The sequence below is a fragment of the Sander lucioperca genome, chromosome 5 (assembly GCF_008315115.2).
Source record: "Sander lucioperca isolate FBNREF2018 chromosome 5, SLUC_FBN_1.2, whole genome shotgun sequence".
Classification (NCBI taxonomy): Eukaryota; Metazoa; Chordata; class Actinopteri; order Perciformes; family Percidae; genus Sander; species Sander lucioperca.
Window position 1 is genome coordinate 41,678,728 of NC_050177.1, and position 17,426 is coordinate 41,696,153.

At 40.6% G+C, this 17,426-nt stretch overlaps 1 protein-coding gene across 4 annotated transcripts in view; it reads left to right on the top strand.

Moving 5' to 3' along the window:
* LOC116041158 (CUE domain-containing protein 1) overlaps positions 1–17,426 on the top strand; it is a 62,504-nt gene that overhangs the window by 23,134 nt on the left and 21,944 nt on the right. For 2 of the 4 annotated variants that reach the window (XM_031287043.2, XM_036001441.1), the window contains exons 5-11: positions 1,089–1,353; positions 6,505–6,570; positions 6,814–6,894; positions 8,822–8,915; positions 9,171–9,229; positions 10,203–10,269; positions 13,524–15,019. In XM_031287043.2, coding sequence (XP_031142903.1) covers positions 1,089–1,353; positions 6,505–6,570; positions 6,814–6,894; positions 8,822–8,915; positions 9,171–9,229; positions 10,203–10,269; position 13,524 — 633 coding nt within the window. In that variant the 3' untranslated portion in view covers positions 13,525–15,019. Of the gene's footprint in view, positions 1–1,088; positions 1,354–6,504; positions 6,571–6,813; positions 6,895–8,821; positions 8,916–9,170; positions 9,230–10,202; positions 10,270–13,523; positions 15,020–17,426 lie in introns of those variants that run through there. The other 2 variants (XR_004102855.2, XM_031287046.2) reach the window with 2 other exon arrangements.

The following is a 17,426-nucleotide window of genomic DNA, read 5'->3' on the forward strand; positions in this document are numbered from 1 at the left end:
TGCACATCAAAGTACACGCCCATTTTCTACGCAGAACATTGTTTGAGCTACCGGCGATGAAGAAAATGGAAGAAATGAGTGGAACCGAGGGGCGTGTGCACGAAAGCAACGGTGAAAGTGAACTTGCGTTATACTCCAAAGCTGAGGAAATTGTTGACAAAAAATCAGACAACAATCAATCGTGTCGTCTTTTGCGACCATTGCCCCATATGAAAAGTGAACGTGATAGTAATCACAGCTTTTACTTTTATTTACATTATTTACATTACTACCTTGTACTGTTTTGTTAATGCAGATAAATCATGTTTGCAAAGTTAAATGTTTACGTTTAGATGTTATTGAATATATTCTAAACCAAGCCATGTTTGCACAGTTAAATGTTGCATTATGTTATTCTATTTTTTATGTTAATAAACTAAACTTTGCAAAAGTAAGGAAATTTGTGTTTGGTAGATTATACTGTTGAAAAGCCTGTTTAGTTCCCTTTCAAATGGTGCCCCATTGTAAGGAACATGCATTTGTGGGATGAGACAAACGGCTTATTCTGCCATTGACTCGTTTGGTGGATTGGATGATTGAAGTTTGAAGAAACAAGACATATTGGCAATTGAACAATTTATTCATTTCACAAACAGGAGCCTCAGTAGCGTGTGGAAGAACCATACACAGCCACAACAGCCTGGCACCTCCTTCTCATGCTGGTCACCAGCCTGATCACACACTGCTGTGGGATGGCATCCCATTCTTCAACCAGCAGTCCTGACCTCAACCCCATTGAACACTTGTGGGATCAGCTTGGGCGTGCTGTTCGTGCCAGAGTGACCAACACAACCATGTTGGCTCACTTGCGACAAAAGCGACAACAACTTCGAAAAAAAACCCCACAAAGGCAACACAAACTCAGAAAAAATTGTCCCAAAAAAACAAACGACAAAAACATTGAAAATGCGACAAAAATGTCCAAAAAGCAACAAACTTTAGGAAAAGCCCAGAACGGATTATTGGGTTGTAACCCTAACCCTAACCCTTACAAAAGTGACAAATGTCGTCCTGATGCTAACCAATCCCCTCTCCTATCTTTGCCTCAGCAGAGCTCCCAGAGTAGTCTTTCCCAGCCTTCATCCTCATCGTCTTCCTCCGTTTCTTCAATAAGCCAGTGGACCACACCGTCTGGTTCTCTGTCTGGAGCCGCAGGGACCACCGGAGGTCCCGGTTTGACAAGCGGAGCTACCGAGCAAGATAAGAAGCTGAAGCAGTATCTGGAGGATGAGCGCATCGCCCTGTTCCTGCAGAACGAGGAGTTTATGAGAGAGCTGCAGCGCAACCGCGAGTTCCTCATCGCCTTGGAGAGAGGTAGGACTGTGGACAGTTGTTCATTTCACACAGAAATTCTGCCTATAATGTCAGCATGAAGGTGGTGGCAGTGTTATACACAGGATAATAGTCACTGGAAATAATGCCTAGATTGGAAGCACTTGGTTGTCAGATATTTAACAGATATTATTGAGATCCTAACAAGTTCTTTTATGAGGTTGCTGTCATGAAAGGTTCCCTGTGGAGTATTTGACCTGCACACTACACACTCATACTAGGCCTGTAACAATTATTACATAATTGTCTAATTGTAAATTTTTTTTACATAATTGCTGTTTTTTGTTTAACCACAATTAATTGCTAACATTAGCTAAGGTCCTAAGGGGTATGACTGGCAATTGATTTTGTTTAGATATGCCAAATTGTAATTTATAAAAGTAATTGTGTGTGTGTGTGTGTGTGTATGTGTATATATATGTGTGTATATACACACATATATATGTATGTATATATGTGTATATACACACATGTATGTATGTATGTGTGTATGTGTGTGTGTGTGTGTGTGTGTGTGTGTGTGTGTGTGAGTGAGATGGTGCAATGTGCCAGCTAAGGCTGGAAGAAGACTGCGAGCTAGTGAACATAAATTTACCAATGCTGGATTTAAAATAAAAAACTTTGCTAATGTTTTGTGAGGAAGGAAATGCATTCAGCACATTTTTAAAGCTATTGACCCTTTGCAAACACGACCACGTGACGGCGCCATGACGGACGGCGGAAGCACAGGTTAAACAGTAGTGGATGAGCGGAAAGTTTCATAGTTTCAATCAGTTTGAAATACATAACACTAAATAAACTGTATTTGTGGCTTTATATGGCTTCTCTATTGAACAACAAGTTGTCGTGCCGTTATCGGTCGAGGTAGGGCATCTGGTAGGTTCTCACAAAGAGCAGTATTTTGAGAAGTTGGAGATAGCAGGGTTGGATACCGACCCTTAATTCGTTCTCCCTACGTTTTCACGGACCTCATTAAATCACAGAGTCTGCCCGACTTCAGTCCACACGATCTGTACCACTGTGGTAAACGGGGTATCCCCATATACTGGTGCTGATCTCAAAGCTTTTAAAAGTCTGGATGCTAACCTGTTCTTTATAGCTGGCTGGGTTAGAGGTACGTGATGCTACGCTAACGGCGGGTTGAGGTACCTCATAATGACAAAGATAAGACATCAATCTAGGGTTTATTTTGTATTAACATCTATTCTTTACTTAAAGGAGAATTCCGGGCAATTTTTACGTTAATCTTTATCACTATAGCTACGCGAGTACTTTAGCCGTTAGCTGCTAGCTGCCGTCCGGTGAGTGTATTCAGATAGGCTTCTGTGATAATTATCCCAATAATAATCCACGGAGCAGCGGTGGTGTGGCTATGTCCAGAGGACAGGTCATGCCACGTCTTGAAGTTTATTCCTCCCTAAAAAAAAAAACACTAGTGCGGTAGTAGCTGGACGGCACTCACCGGACGGCAGCTAGCAGCTAACGGCTATCAGCTAGCAGGGCAAGCTAGCTACCAGCAGGATCGAGACAGGGACCAGGGTAGGATAATTTAAACAACGTCTGAGTTGAAAACGCATCTTGTTGACACGTATGGGCCCTGTTCATGTGGCACAGACATATTAATTGCATTGTGTGTCTGTTAAGAGGCACAAAGGCCCCGACCACTGCCGTTTTAGCTCAGTGGACGTTTGTAGTACGTAGCTGCAGCTTCTCCGTGTTACCTGCACTGATTCGGGTTGGGTGTTTTTCTATCGAAAGTACTCGCGTAGCCGGGGTAGGAGCTCCGCAGACCCGCATTTAACTCGTTTTTGAAGCTAGTTTCCGTGCCATGTCATCTTTAATTTAACTGATATTTTTTGTTGGACCTGTTAGCTGGTTAGCACGGCAGCTAGCTGGTTGAGGATCATTTTATTTATCGCATCATTTGAAACAGAAAGGCAATACATACACATGCTTGTGTTGGTGAGGATTACTCTGCATGCTTGTGTTGGTGAGGATTACTCTGCACATTGTGAATGTGAGAACACGAACGAAAACGTATGAGTTTAGCTTGCCGTCCATCTACAGCATAGCTCTTCCGCCGGCCGTCATGGCGTTCATAATTCGCGCGAGTGGAGTGTGACATCACGTGCAAAGGGTCAATAGTGCGTAGTTTCTGTCGCCCCCATGAGGAATTCTAAGTAATGACAACAACACTGTCGGCGCGTCACCATGATACAAGCCTTCCGTGATCGTGCACGGTCAGTTACACACCAAAGCTTTAAATCTCAAGCTGCACACAATGGGTTTTCGTGAGTAACACTGAATGTAAACATAACTTTTGTTTACAAGAAAACTCCACAGGGCACCTTTTTAAAAGCCTTTGTTTTTTATGTGCTTTTATTGCCATGATTTGCCTTGATGCTCGAGTCCTATGCTTGTCTCTTTGGAATAACTTTTTTTGTCTAAGTAATGAAACTTAAATGTGACTACAAACCACACACAGGGTTCGACATTAAGCATGGCCTGAATGGCGCATGGCCACAAATGGTTACTCCGTGGTCCCCAAATGTCCCCTGTAGGTGTGATCAGGTCTCTGAGAATGAGACCGGAGAATGTAGCGTTCCTTTTAGCTCAGTGGCGCTATCAGGAACGCCACGGTTACCATGTTTCCCTGAAAATCATGATGTTGCAGTCCATAATCCATTTATGAACGGTGATCCGCAGCCAATCCATTTCGTTTGCCAGAGACTGTACATTGGCGAGGTAAATGCTCTCCTCCCCCGCCTTTGTTTACCGTCTCTCGTTCACTCAATTTTGAGTTTGAAAACGCAGTTCTTGATCAAATATAACCCTTTTTACCTCCCTAAAACCAACTAATGCTTGTCGCTCATCACTCAATCTTTCACACACTGGCTGGTACATAGTTATGCTGTCTGTGAACATTTAATCACCTAAAAGATGATTATTTGAGTGTTAACAAAAAAAAATAGTTTTCAATTTGAATAAAAATTATACGTTGTCATTCTGTTAGTCTTTTTATATATTGAAGTGTCCCAGTGGCTGTGTTAAGTTGCGTTAATAGTTTTGGATTGCTGGTGTTTATTTTGTTTTGCCTTTTCTTTACTTGGACAAAATGAATTCCATGTCTCCATTTTTCATACTCTTACATCCTTCAGCGTATGACCAAGGCCCTTGCTTCCATTGTTTTAGTAGGTATATTAAGAGCAGGGTTTTACCCGGGTTTTTAGAGCACATAGGTGCAAATGACGCTAACCCTCTTCCAGCGGTAAATCCTCATGGCTAATTATTATACACGTCAATAACGTGATGTCATCGGCCCTCAGCAGAGACAGGAGGAAGGACTGATGCTGACTGATGTCTGTGACAGATACATCTCTGGAATCTGCATTTTTTCTAAACTCCACTCAGTATTTAGATGTCAGGAATGTTATTTTATTGACATTTTGGATTGTTTCCAGTGAGACTTTTATTTTATAATTTGCTGTTGTAAAGTTACTGTTGCTGCTCTAAAAACATAATTTAGCCTAGTTATTTTTAAAATATTTAATTATAGTCCCGTTCTGAATTTAAAGACAACCAGGCTGACAGGAAGTGTATGGCTAAAATGCACACTTCAACATTCATCTAAGTAGGGCGGAACGATTTTAGGAATACATCTAATAGCAATTTGTCTGCCAGATATTGCGATTACGATTCAATTTGCAATTTATTTATTTTTGTATTTTTTTTAGCTAAAGTTCAATATTCACTGTGTAACAAATAAAACATGTCATGGAGCATTATAACATGAAACACTATCAAAACTGCTCTATATTCTTATGCAGGGATGAGAACATGGATATGAATTGAAGCAATAAGTGTTTTTCTTTTAATAAGCATGGAAGATTGAACAGTCAAACAAACAGTATTGTTTGGGTTTTTTCCGATACCAGTGCTAAAACGATACTTTTAAAACAGTGCATGAACCGAAATACATATAATATATTTATAATTTATATAATAAAAAATATAAAAAAAGGAGCACAAAACGACAGTTGGCGACATTAAAGAACGGCTTGGTTATTGCTAAGGCCATATTGTCAAAATTAAATGATTTGATTAATAATGTAATAACAATAACTTACAATGACTTATTTCACCAGTAAATTGCTGGTAAACGACAAAAACAAGCACCAGAGGGAAAAGGGTATTTTACAATAACTTTGAATGCACCACAAGGCTGGCGAGTTTCAAGTAAACGCACCATCTGTGTTTTTCGGACAACGGCAGCTGCCTGCAGACTGTTACATCCCGGTGCTGGAATCCTCTACAGGGAAATACAGTCACACTTTACACCACTTAACGTAAGCTGTCAGCATTGTAACCATTGTGTTTAATCCAGCTACTAGCTAACGGTAATGTAGCGTCCCATGCAGTAATGCTTCTGAAGAAAAAAAGTCAGGCACCGAAATGAGGCACAAAAATGTTTGTTCTTATTCGGTCTCGTTACTACCGTTTACGTCGGAACCGGTGCCCTATTGGAATAATAATAATAATAATAATAATAATAATAATAATAATAATAATAAACTATTCCAATAAATTAAAAGTACTTTTCTGTAAACCAAAATGCCTGATCATCCTCAGTTCAACAGCAGCATCTACATATTGCACCTTCTACCATCATGTTTAATAAAGTAATGCAAAATAAATGAAAACTCCACTGAAAATAGGACATTTCTGGAAACAATCTGTGATATGTAACATTATCCCAGCATTTATCTTATGAAAAAAAAAAAAAGTAAATATAATAATGAAAAGAGGAATAAAAAAATGTTAAACCAAATGTAACACCAAACATTCAACAAAATATTTTAGGACCTGGTTTTATTTTCCACTACAGTGAAATGTTTGTCAGCTGTGGAAATTCTACCTTTCTATCGCTTCTGATATTCAGGCAAGATAGATTAGACGGGATTGGTGATAAGCAAAAGTCTTGCCTTGGCTGCTATGGTGCAACACTGCAAAGCTTAAAAGTATGTCCCCCTGTCATTAGACACTGGACATGGAGGAATTGTACCATTTATACCAGAGCTCATCACATCCTGATTCCTCACATCACTGGTCATAACATCTGCTCTCTGTTTTTAGATCGCTTGAAGTATGAATCAAAGAAATCAAAGTCCAATCATTCATCTAGTATGGAGAATTCCACAGGTAGATATCACTCATCAAGCTTCCTCTGCCAAGCTATTTGCAACTCTGTCTTTTGCACACTGAATTCTACTGAAGGTCTGTGTGTGTTTGTGTGTGTTTGTGTCTATGCATTCACTGTGATATTTGTTGATTGTCAATGATTTGTTCTCCCGGCATCATACTATAAATGCTTCTACAGTTGATGTGTTTTGTGTGCCAGCACATGAGTGTACAGTGGGGTAGTGTTGCTGTGTCTGTGTGCAGGAGAACAGTACTCGGCAGCTTCAATGGAGGCAGTGTCAGATGACGCCCTGTTCAGAGACAAACTCAAACACATGGGCAAATGTAAGTCTCCCCCCATTTTACAATCCGACTGATATGTCACAAATGATTGCATTATCCTTTTTTAACAGGGTTCCCGCAGGGTCTTAAAAAAAAGTCTTGAAGTCTTAAATTCGATATTCTAAAAATAAGGCCTTAAAAGTCTTAAATTTCACAAAGTATTACATTTCGTTTACAAAGGTCTTAAATTATCTCTTGTCCTTTCATAGGATGAAATAAATACCATAACGTCATTAATAAATGCTTTGTGTGTGACTTTACAACATACTCCGTTTGTGACTTTGATGTACAGTAATTCGATAGTACAGGTACTGTTTACGTCCGTGTTTTTCTTTACGCTCTTGACCGTGGAGTGTGCACAGACGCGGGGTGCGCAACACATGGATGTATAACAATAACAACTGTGCAACATGGTGTTTTATCATAAATCCATCCATGGTGAGCAAGCTCTGGCCCTAAAGCTCGGGCGAAAATCTATCAGTTCAATCAGGAGAGACTCCGTTGCAGATATGCAAACATTTATTAATAAGCTATAACCAAGTAAGTACAAACATAATATTTTTTGGAGATTAGACTCCATTGTAAAGGGGTATCTATACAATTCTAATGTTTAGGAAAACCAAACCTATCCCCCAATGGAATCTAGACACTGGTGGTGGTGAGAAAAATCCGTAGACGTAAAACGAGCCGTCAGCCGGGAGAAGACCGAGAACACCGTCGAAAATGCCTGGAGGTAGAAGGGGAGGAGGCGGGTCGCACTCTCGTCTGAAAATACAACTGACAGAAGCAGGAGAGAGAACAGATTTAAAACATGGTGGTCATGCTGTGATTGGTTAGAACATACGTGCCCGATTCTAATTGGTATACAGAACCATAACACCCACTGCCCAGCTGATCAGTTAAAGAGAAGAGAGATAACATAATTGAAGTCTCCCTGACAGAATTTACGCTGAGCTACATTTGTCAGGAAAGAAAACAAAACCTCTCGCACCGTGCTACTAACAAGCTGACGTTTGCTCATCGGTTAGAATGGGCGAGTGTCTGAAGGTCTGGCCAGAGATGCGGACCAGTTGGCGGACGAGGCTGAGAGCAATGGGGCTGAGGTTAGCACAACAAGCCGAACGGCGTGCGAGTCAGTCTAGCGCTAATGAAACGGCGGAGCTGGAAGACCGCCTGCAAGTTCCTGATCAGCTAGCAACGGAGAGAGGGTTGTGTATAAGACGATGACGGTGTCGGCGATGCTCCACCTTTTGTAGGGTATGTTTGAAACGCAGCCAACATGCTAACGCACATTTGACGGCATCATCAAGATGTGCCGATCACCGGGATGCGAACAAAAACATATTTTCCAATTTGCCAAATTCTTTGTCCCCGCTGCTTTCAAGCTGCCTTCAGACGCAAATGCAGAACAGCGTGAAACAATCCCTGAAGCAATTGGCATTTGCATTGGTATATTATATATTATCATATCTTGCCAAGGTGGAACAAATTGTGACACCTCATAATGCACACGTTTAATTTTATCATCTTATTTATTTTGTGTTTTTAAGTTTCATACCATAAGAGCTCTTCATGCAACAAATACTTTATCTTATGTTAATAAGAGTACAAACATGCCTTACAAAGCTATTGTGAACTATATATGATTGAGTATTATAATATAATTGAGTATTATAATGTTTTATTAAATAAATAATAATAAACAATAAATACAGGTGACAATACTTAGTAAATCATTCTTTTCTCAAGCCTAAAATCCACACTGATTTTCCATTTAATGGCCGTGAAGTTGGCATTCAATTTCATCCTAGGTGGTATTAAAAAGGTCTTTTAAAAAGGCTTAAATTGAACTTGAAGAATCCTGGGGGTACCCTGTTTAAGGTCTTTGTCTGTTTGTAGTTAATGACCTAGGATGTTTTCTCTCCTCCAGCAACAAGAAAGAAGCTGTTTGAAATTGCCAGAACGTTCTCAGAAAAGACGAAGCGGAGAAAGTCAAAAAGAAGGATGCTCCTGAAGCACCATTCGTATCCTTTGCTTAACCTTGGTCACTTTATCTGGCTTAGCAATTATTATTTGTAAGATAGTAAAGTAGCCAGATCTTATTTATTTATTTACCATTTTACACTAGAACTGCAGGACTCTTTAGGGGTACTATAACCGCAAAGGCCGACACGTCTGTCCTTTTGTTTGGCTGATGATTTCTGTGAGTCCATACATTGTGAGAGTGATCGGGCTTGCAGAGGCCAGGGTTTTGGTGTTCTTAACTAAGCTCCTCACAGATTGGGCACCACCAACTCTACAGCTAATCTCCTCGACGATGTAGAGGGAAACCCCTGTGGTAAGAAGTGCATTTCACCCACACAATGTAAAACCTTTAGCTTGCTTTGTCACTATGTTACAATGCAGTGGGTCCAAATATTCCCTCAAACATCACGTCACGGGCCCACACATAAAAACATTGCCCCATAGTGTTACTAATTTTTACTACTGGCTGTGGGCAGGTGTGGTGTCCTGTTTTCTGTCAGAATGTAGCCTTACCTCTATTTTCCACTGGGTGCGTCTGCGCTGCGTTCTGGAGGCGAGCAATCGCAGCCGTACACGTCAATGTTTGATATTCCACCAGCAGCGCCACGGCCGTCCCAGAAGCATGCGTGAAGCGGCTCTCCACCCCGGTAAAGATATTTTCACGTGAGTGCATTCAGACAGCCGGGCAGGAAGAGAAACAGCGAGACTATCCAGTTAATTTACCAAAACACACACCCCTAATATCATATACACTGTCTCCTCTATAACACCACGGACAACGAGAGATTCATCTTGGAGGTGGAAAAACATAAATGACATCACAGATCTTTTCCTTCAAGACAACGCCAGAAAAGAGAAGACATGGAGTTTAACTGAAGTAGTGCTTGCAGTGGTAGGTAGATACTAGCTTAATAAACACGTGTGATTGTTCTGTAAAGTTCTCGTAGAGACAATAAAATCTGCGAGTCAGGCAGCAAGACGCTCCGCTTCTGAGACGCTCCCGGCGTGGTATGGCGCAAAGGACGGAACAAAACCGGAACGCAGCACAGACGCGCCCAGTAGGGAATCGAAGTTAGGCTGAAGTAATGTGCATCTTTTTGAGATTTTAGCTGGTACCTGGGGGAAAAAAAGAAATTCAAATAATAAAATCCAACTTTATGGTCTAAAGTTCTCTCCACCTCCTTTTTTGCGCTTTGAATATCTTCAACAAATTTAAATAAACATGGCATAGTTGTTGGAGACCCACATATAACTGTGTTCATATGTTTTTGTGTGTGTGTGTCCAGAGGATGGTCAGCCCAGAAGAGCAAAAACTCAGGAAGAGAAAGAACAACGCAATGAGCCAATAATATGGTATGGTACTCTGCAGTCATTCCAGGGTGGGGACTATGTTGTAACTAGGGCTGCACCATATGAGGAAGATATCTCTGTAATTGCGATTATTCTGACTGATATTGCGGTTGCGATATGATTCATGATACTGGAGGGAATAATCGTTCTAATTTTCATTGATAATTTATAGTGTGATTTATGAGAGGATCTGTCCCAAACAAAGATGTTTTCTTTAGTCTTTAGTCATATATTTTGCCTTTAACAAATATTGGATTTTTGCAATTTGGATATTGCTCTAGTCCATATTACGATTTCGATAAAATTGCAATTTCATTTTGCAGCCCTAGTTGTAACTTAAGTATTTTTAATCCACCTGCATGATGCAGGCAAGGTTCAGCGCACTATACAAACACTGTAAAGGTAAATGTGTGGTAAACTGCATCCAACTATCATCAAACATATGTAAGCAATACATGATCTACAAGAGGTTGGTCTCATCTTTTGGGTTAGAGTGGAAGGCTAAATCAAAGAGGGAAGAGAGGTGTTTGTTACATCGAACTGGGTCAGGAAAAAAAGATTTCCCTGGGATCTGTCAGAAGGCAACAGTCTGGTTGAATAGTTGTAATAATACAACTTTCTCATTTTGTCTAAGCATCAAAGCTACTCTGTTTACTGCCATTAAGATAAGTAGTTTCTCCTAATTCAGTTCTAGTTCAATATGCGTTTTTTTCGATGATTGATGTCCTATCTGAAAAACATTGTTGATGCTCCAGCGCTTCTAGTTGTGCTTCTCAAGTATGAAGACTTGCGCTGGTGTGAAAGTGTTCAAACCGGTTTGATATCAAGCCAAACACTGGACCGGTATACTGAATTTTACCACTAGATGTCGCACTTGTCTCAGCCGACCCTGAGTGAGACTGATGAGAGATTGGAGCGACTCCAGACCCCACGGTGGCTGTAATCAAGGGTGTAACTTCAGGTTCAACATTGCAGGGGTTGAAATTTCCAACTATCTAGAGAGGTCCCGGCACATGTGTTGAGAAAAGCGACAAAAACATTGGAAAAAAAAACCTCAAAAACCTCAAAAAGTTGTCGACAAAAAAACACAACATCAAAAGGCACGAAAAACTTTGGAAAAAGCACCAAAAACATTGAAATAAAAAAAAAAACTCAAGAAAGGCGACAAAAACATGAAAAAAGCGCCATAAATGTCGAAAAAAGCACACCAAAAACTTCGGAACAAGCCCAGAATGGATTATTGGGGCGGGGATTATCGAGGTCCATCCATAGCGCTGATGTCGGCTACTTTTGAATATGCCAGAAGGTGTCAAAGTGACAAATAAGGCTGAAACGATTCCTCGAGTAACTTGAATAATTTGATTACTAAAAATCCTCGATGCAAAATGATTTGCCTCAAAGCTTCGTTTAATTAATGTTGCCAACGTTGTATCGCTCACGGTGTTTCCACACGGAGGATTGCTGGCGACACATGCCATTAAGACTGATTACAAAATGAAGAAAGAGCGTAAGGGGCTAAGAGACGAGACGGGCTGGAGAATGACAAAGTGTCCAAAGTTTGGAATCAGTTCAAACGAAAACTCTGTACAGTGTGTCTACTGCAAAATCAAACTCTTACCACAATAATAGCATGACGTCAGCGATTCAGCATCTCAACAGAAAACATTGAGTCTAACTTAATCATCCATTCCACGAAGCGGACCCGACAAAAGTAAATCACAGAGTCGTATGGACGATGAAACTACACCAAACACAACAACTACCAAAATCAAAGACAAGAAAATACGTAGTGGTGACCCCAATTTCATATAAAGAGCCGACTTGTTGACTATCCCTTCAGAAAAACAGCTGATTGTTGCGCACCATTTTCTCTCACTCTCTCTCTTCACGGAGAAACGGCTGATCAACGATCTACTAGCATAAGTGTAACAGAGCTGTGTAGCATTGTAATCAAATATATAAATGAAAATGGGTAGAGTATAACTAATATTTACGATACAGGCCTATATATAGATCAGTCTCAGGTTGAAACTTGTAGTTCTGAAAGTTAAGTTGCACAACTTAAGGTAATGTTTATGTATGTTTAATGTATGCCTTAGTTTGAGGTTGTTATTGCATTTCAGAAAATGTTTTCGTTAAAAACAATGTAATATGGCACTTAAATGCACTTAATATGTTTAGTTTTTTGAGAGATGATACCGTAAGCAATGCAGGCAATAAAAATGTAGCTTTTTCCGAAAATTAAACCAAACTATTGTATATTATTGCTCTTCAATTAAACAAAAGTATTTCTTATCCGATTAATCGATGGAATAATTGGTAGAATACTCGATTACTAAAATAATCGATAGCTGCAGCCCTAGTGACAAATGCCAGTTCAAGCATGAAATCAAACCGGTTTAGCCTTGTATACCTGACTGAACTGGTGAAACCAGAAAATCGACCCTCTACAAGTATGAACATTCTTGAGTTTGGTCTTGGTTTAAGAAAAGGATATAGTGATGTATCTTTTTTTAGAGAAAAAATGGAATTAAATAGTTTTGGGGGTCAGACTGAGATGAATGCAACCTTCCTTCCAGCAATAATTGTCTTTATCATGGAAATGCTTCAAAAACGTTCTAAGCTGGTCAAAGACTGAGAGCCTTTCAATACTACCAAAGCTCCTCTAGTATTTGGGTGAAATGAGGCTGCAACATAGAGTCCTATTAGCGCAACGTGACGCATTACATTTCCAATGTGATTCTTGGATAAATCCGACATCCACTTGTGATGTCTGTGCGAAAAGGCTAAACAGACTACCTGTTTTTGCGTTTTAAGCCACTAGCACTGTGTGTGATTGTCATGGAGGAAGAACGAGTCTTGGTTGCGTCATCCGATAATGTGAGAACAACAAAAAGGTAATAAACAATCTCGGTGAAGTGGAAATAAAGAAACTGTGAAGTTATAATTCACTTCTTATCCCCTATCCTCAAGTAGCACGAGAAAAACGCCAAATATCTGTAACGTTATCCTTAGTGTTACTATTTTAAGACACATGGCCCTAAATAAGCACAGTCATGCCGTCATCTGAAAGCCGGAACCTGAAGCTTAATTTGAGAAGTATCTTCTTCTACCCCTCTGCTTTCTTCCTCTCAACAAAGCTTAAAATAGATATGGCCTATCAAATACTTGATCGCTGTGCCTTCTGTAGTTCTGTCGGCCGGCACTTTTAAATAAGGCACAGACCCTAATCATTCAGACTCTCTTCTGCATTTCAGATCGCCCTATGCTGCACCATATCAGGGTTACCATGGCGACGGCAGCATGACCTGTGGGTGGTGGCCTTGCAGCTCTTCCTGTCTCCACCTGCTCAACCCCCCCCCCCACCCCCACCCTAATCCAAACCAGCCGATGTAAAGGCTCAGCAGTGAGTTGTTTCCCCCTCCTTCCCAGGGAGACGAACCGGACTGTACGCAGCACTGGCCCGACTGTCTATAAAAGCATTATCTCTGTATTATAACACTTTAATATATCATTTTAAATGTAAAGGAATTGTGACGTAAGGAATGCATTAGTCCTTCTCAGTATTTGTTAACGGCTTCCTTTAATCCCCTGAGAGGAACACTAGCGTAGTGATGATCTTGCCATATGAACCTTTTTATTACTTCTCCAGACTGTGTGTTTCTGATTGGTGTACCTCAGGCTTGGCATTTCGGATCCAAAGTGTGCACATGCTCCTTTATATACACTAAACCATGAAGAGCTTTTTTACCATGTTTTCTTAATCCGATTGTAATATTCAGCTGTTTTTGAACGTCAGGGGTTATGTAAAGTTCTTATGTGCCAGAATATTGTGGCCATCAAAGCGGTTGCTGCCCAAATGTCAACACTTGGCCATTGTAACTGATTGATCACATTTGAAAGAGTGTGTTCTTAGAAAGCATGTTTGGAGCAGTTCACTTGAAAGGCTGCAGTGTTTGGAGCAGCGTACTAGTTTGCTTTGTTTGGCAAGGTGAAAACGCGGTCATTCAATCAGTTGTAACGGCACTACGGCCGAGACATTAAACCACGATGACCGACAAAGTAAATGATTATGTGAACTTTCTTACGGAGTTTCAACAGACTGGTAATAAATAACTCCAAAGTCCGGCCGAGGTCTAAAGGCAAAAGTTTGCATGAAAAGTGACCGAAGTAGTTGTGTGAAAAATGAAAAGAGGGAGAAGTTAAAACTTTAAGACTGATTGTGGGATTCAGTTTTGGAGAGAATTTGTCAGATGTAGCCCACCCAGTGCCGTCATAGGAAAGGTGTGTTTGGAGGCGATGTCAGACACTGGTTGACTGTTCAATAAGAACACTTGGTCTGAAGCCTACTGAGGCCTTTAGAGTAGGAAAGTCAGTTTTCTATGCTACATAACATATGATCACAAATCAATCCATTTCTTCAGTTGCTTTCCTACACAGCAATACCAAAGCTTTGATGAAAATGAAACCGAGCACGTTGCCGAATGTGTTTGATTACCTTCCTCCAATTTTAATATCAAGGTTAGACTTTGTAACGCCAGCAAACCAGTGGTGGCCTGTAAGGTAGGAAAATGCATTTAAATCTCTTTTTAAAAAGCAATGCCTTTGGTTGCGTGCTCAAACAAACACAATTTTCCGTGTTCTCAGGGTGGGAAGCCAGTGAAGGGGTCTCAGCTCTGTGGCTGCACCAGTGACTCCTGCTGGTTGGTTAGGGTAGTTGCACCATGGGGAGTGAAACGCGGGGAAGCTTGAACCTCAACGCGTTCTCATGAACGGGTTCATAATATATCGTACCAAAACTTATCCACGCCATGTTATCTTACGAAATTAGGCGAATGCCGGCACGTGACGCTGGCTACAGAGCTACAGTAAGCTGTCGGTCAGCCTATCAGCGGCCGGTGCTATATGAGTTTTGCCGACAAAAGGTGACCGTGAGCCGGGTACAGAGCACTGCGAGGCGTCGGACCTTTCAGGGGCCGTGGCAGATGAGTTTAGCCGACAAAAAGTGAACGTCATGCGGCGACGACCATTACATTCAAGCCATTGCCAAATGTGTTGCTACAAAGCTAATTAAATCAGCTCCACACAACTCTCTCTGTATTTCTCAGCATGACTATGTTCAGAGAACGGTGTCGTCCGGTGTTTTTGAGTGAAGATAATTACCTCTTCTGAAGAGTCAAACATTTTTTAATCCTCAGTCTCCTCCTTGATTACAAGTAACTGTGTGGGGGGGGGTGGGGGGCAGCGGTGGTGCATGATCACGGAAGGCTTGTATCACAGGGATGCGCTGACAGTGTTAAGATAAGCCTTTATTGTCTCCTATAGGAGAAATTCATCTTGGGCGTTGTTGTTGTCATTACTTAGAATTCCTCATGGGGGAGACAGAAACCACACACTATAGCTTTAAAAGACTCCCAGGGAATGAACGCACATTACCTGGGTGAAGGTCTTGTGTTTTCCACAGGAAGTCAACTCCGCTCCCTGGCTTGAAAGAGCATCCACCCGACCTCCTCCCTACGCGCTCCAGTGTTCTTAGATAGCAGCAGTAAATACATGGAATACATGGGAATTACAGTGCTTTTACTTTTCCTAGCTATATGTAAGAATGGTTCATGAGAACAGCCTGACCCCACACGCGTGTTACACCCCCATGGTGAAGCCTATTGCTGGCAGGTTAAACAAACAGGTGGAGACACCATGTGTCCCAGAGGTAGCACATGTTTGTCTGCAACCATCCTCCGGACAACATTCCAGATAATGGTGAGGTTCAAAGGGAATTGGGCACTCCAATCCCAGATGTCAACATCTACCTCCTCATCCCCACAAACCCCTGCATTTTTTTATGGTCTTGTCCTGTTGATTAGGATTATTTTTTCAGCAGTTTTCAGAACTGCATCTTACTGCATTACACACAATTGTTCTCATCTTGCCTGTTGAACCAAACTAGCAGTCTGACTCCAGTGCTCTAGACATGCTTATGTAAGCTCCATTCACTGCTTCACTCAAATTTTGCTAATATTCTGCCAGGTTTCCAGAACACTTGCATTAAACCTAAAGAGATGTTTGCAAGATGTTCTAGAAATAAGAAATATCACCCAGAATCCTTTGCCATGTCTGAGATTGTCCTTGTGGTCTTTAAGTGAATCATGTCTTTTGTTGATCCACTTCTTGAGAAGGGGAACGTATTTCTAAAGTCCAATGTTATTACTGTAATAGCATCATGGTGGGACATGAGATAATCCATTGTTGTGATTTCCACTAAATGACGGATATGCCAGTTTGGGAGGATAAAAGCATCTGAAACATGATTGGATCACCCTGTAGAGACTTATAGGATGCGGATGAAAGTAAAGACTGAAGTCTGACAAAATGGAAATGGAGATGACCCCTTTCTACTGCTCTTTCCATGTGTATGTGTAGATTTGAAGCATGGATTAAACAAGTAGGTAACGTCTGATGTAGCCTGTGTGAACAGAAGGTGTTAGGAGAGGACAGATTAGAGCAGTGAAATCAACTTTCTTTCTCCCTTTGTGCATAATGTTTTTTTTATCACTTCAGAAAATCTCCACAAATTAACCTTTCTGGATTTTTTTTCTCAATTTTGTGTGTTTGTGTTATCTATCCCCTTTTTGATTAAACTACTTAAATGTGCTCTTTGCTTATTTAGTGATGAGCAAGGTTTGGATGTCTGACATGATGTTAAATAAGGGCCATTGCAGTGTCGATGCATGTTTTAGACCATTTACTATAAGTCATGTATTCATGACGATACTTTTAAAGCTCTTATCAATATTTTTATATAAACAATGTTCAAATGACACTTGCTAACTAAGTACATTTACTTCAGTACTGTACTTAAGTACAAATGTTGAGGTACTTGAGTCTTCTCTTTTCATGCCACTTTCTACTTCGCTACATTTCAGAGAGAAATATTGAACTTTCTACTCCATTACATTCATCTGACCGCTTTAGCTACTTTACACATGATTTGTGTACACAAAACACATGTAGTTTATCAAATATGATGTTTTATTATAAATTAAACTAGCCAACAATATAACGGCCTACAAGTCCAGCTGAGATGATTAGACCATTAAACACAACTGTTTGGATCATTTACACTTTCTAAAATGGGAGGCTTTCTCTGCATTGAGTACTTT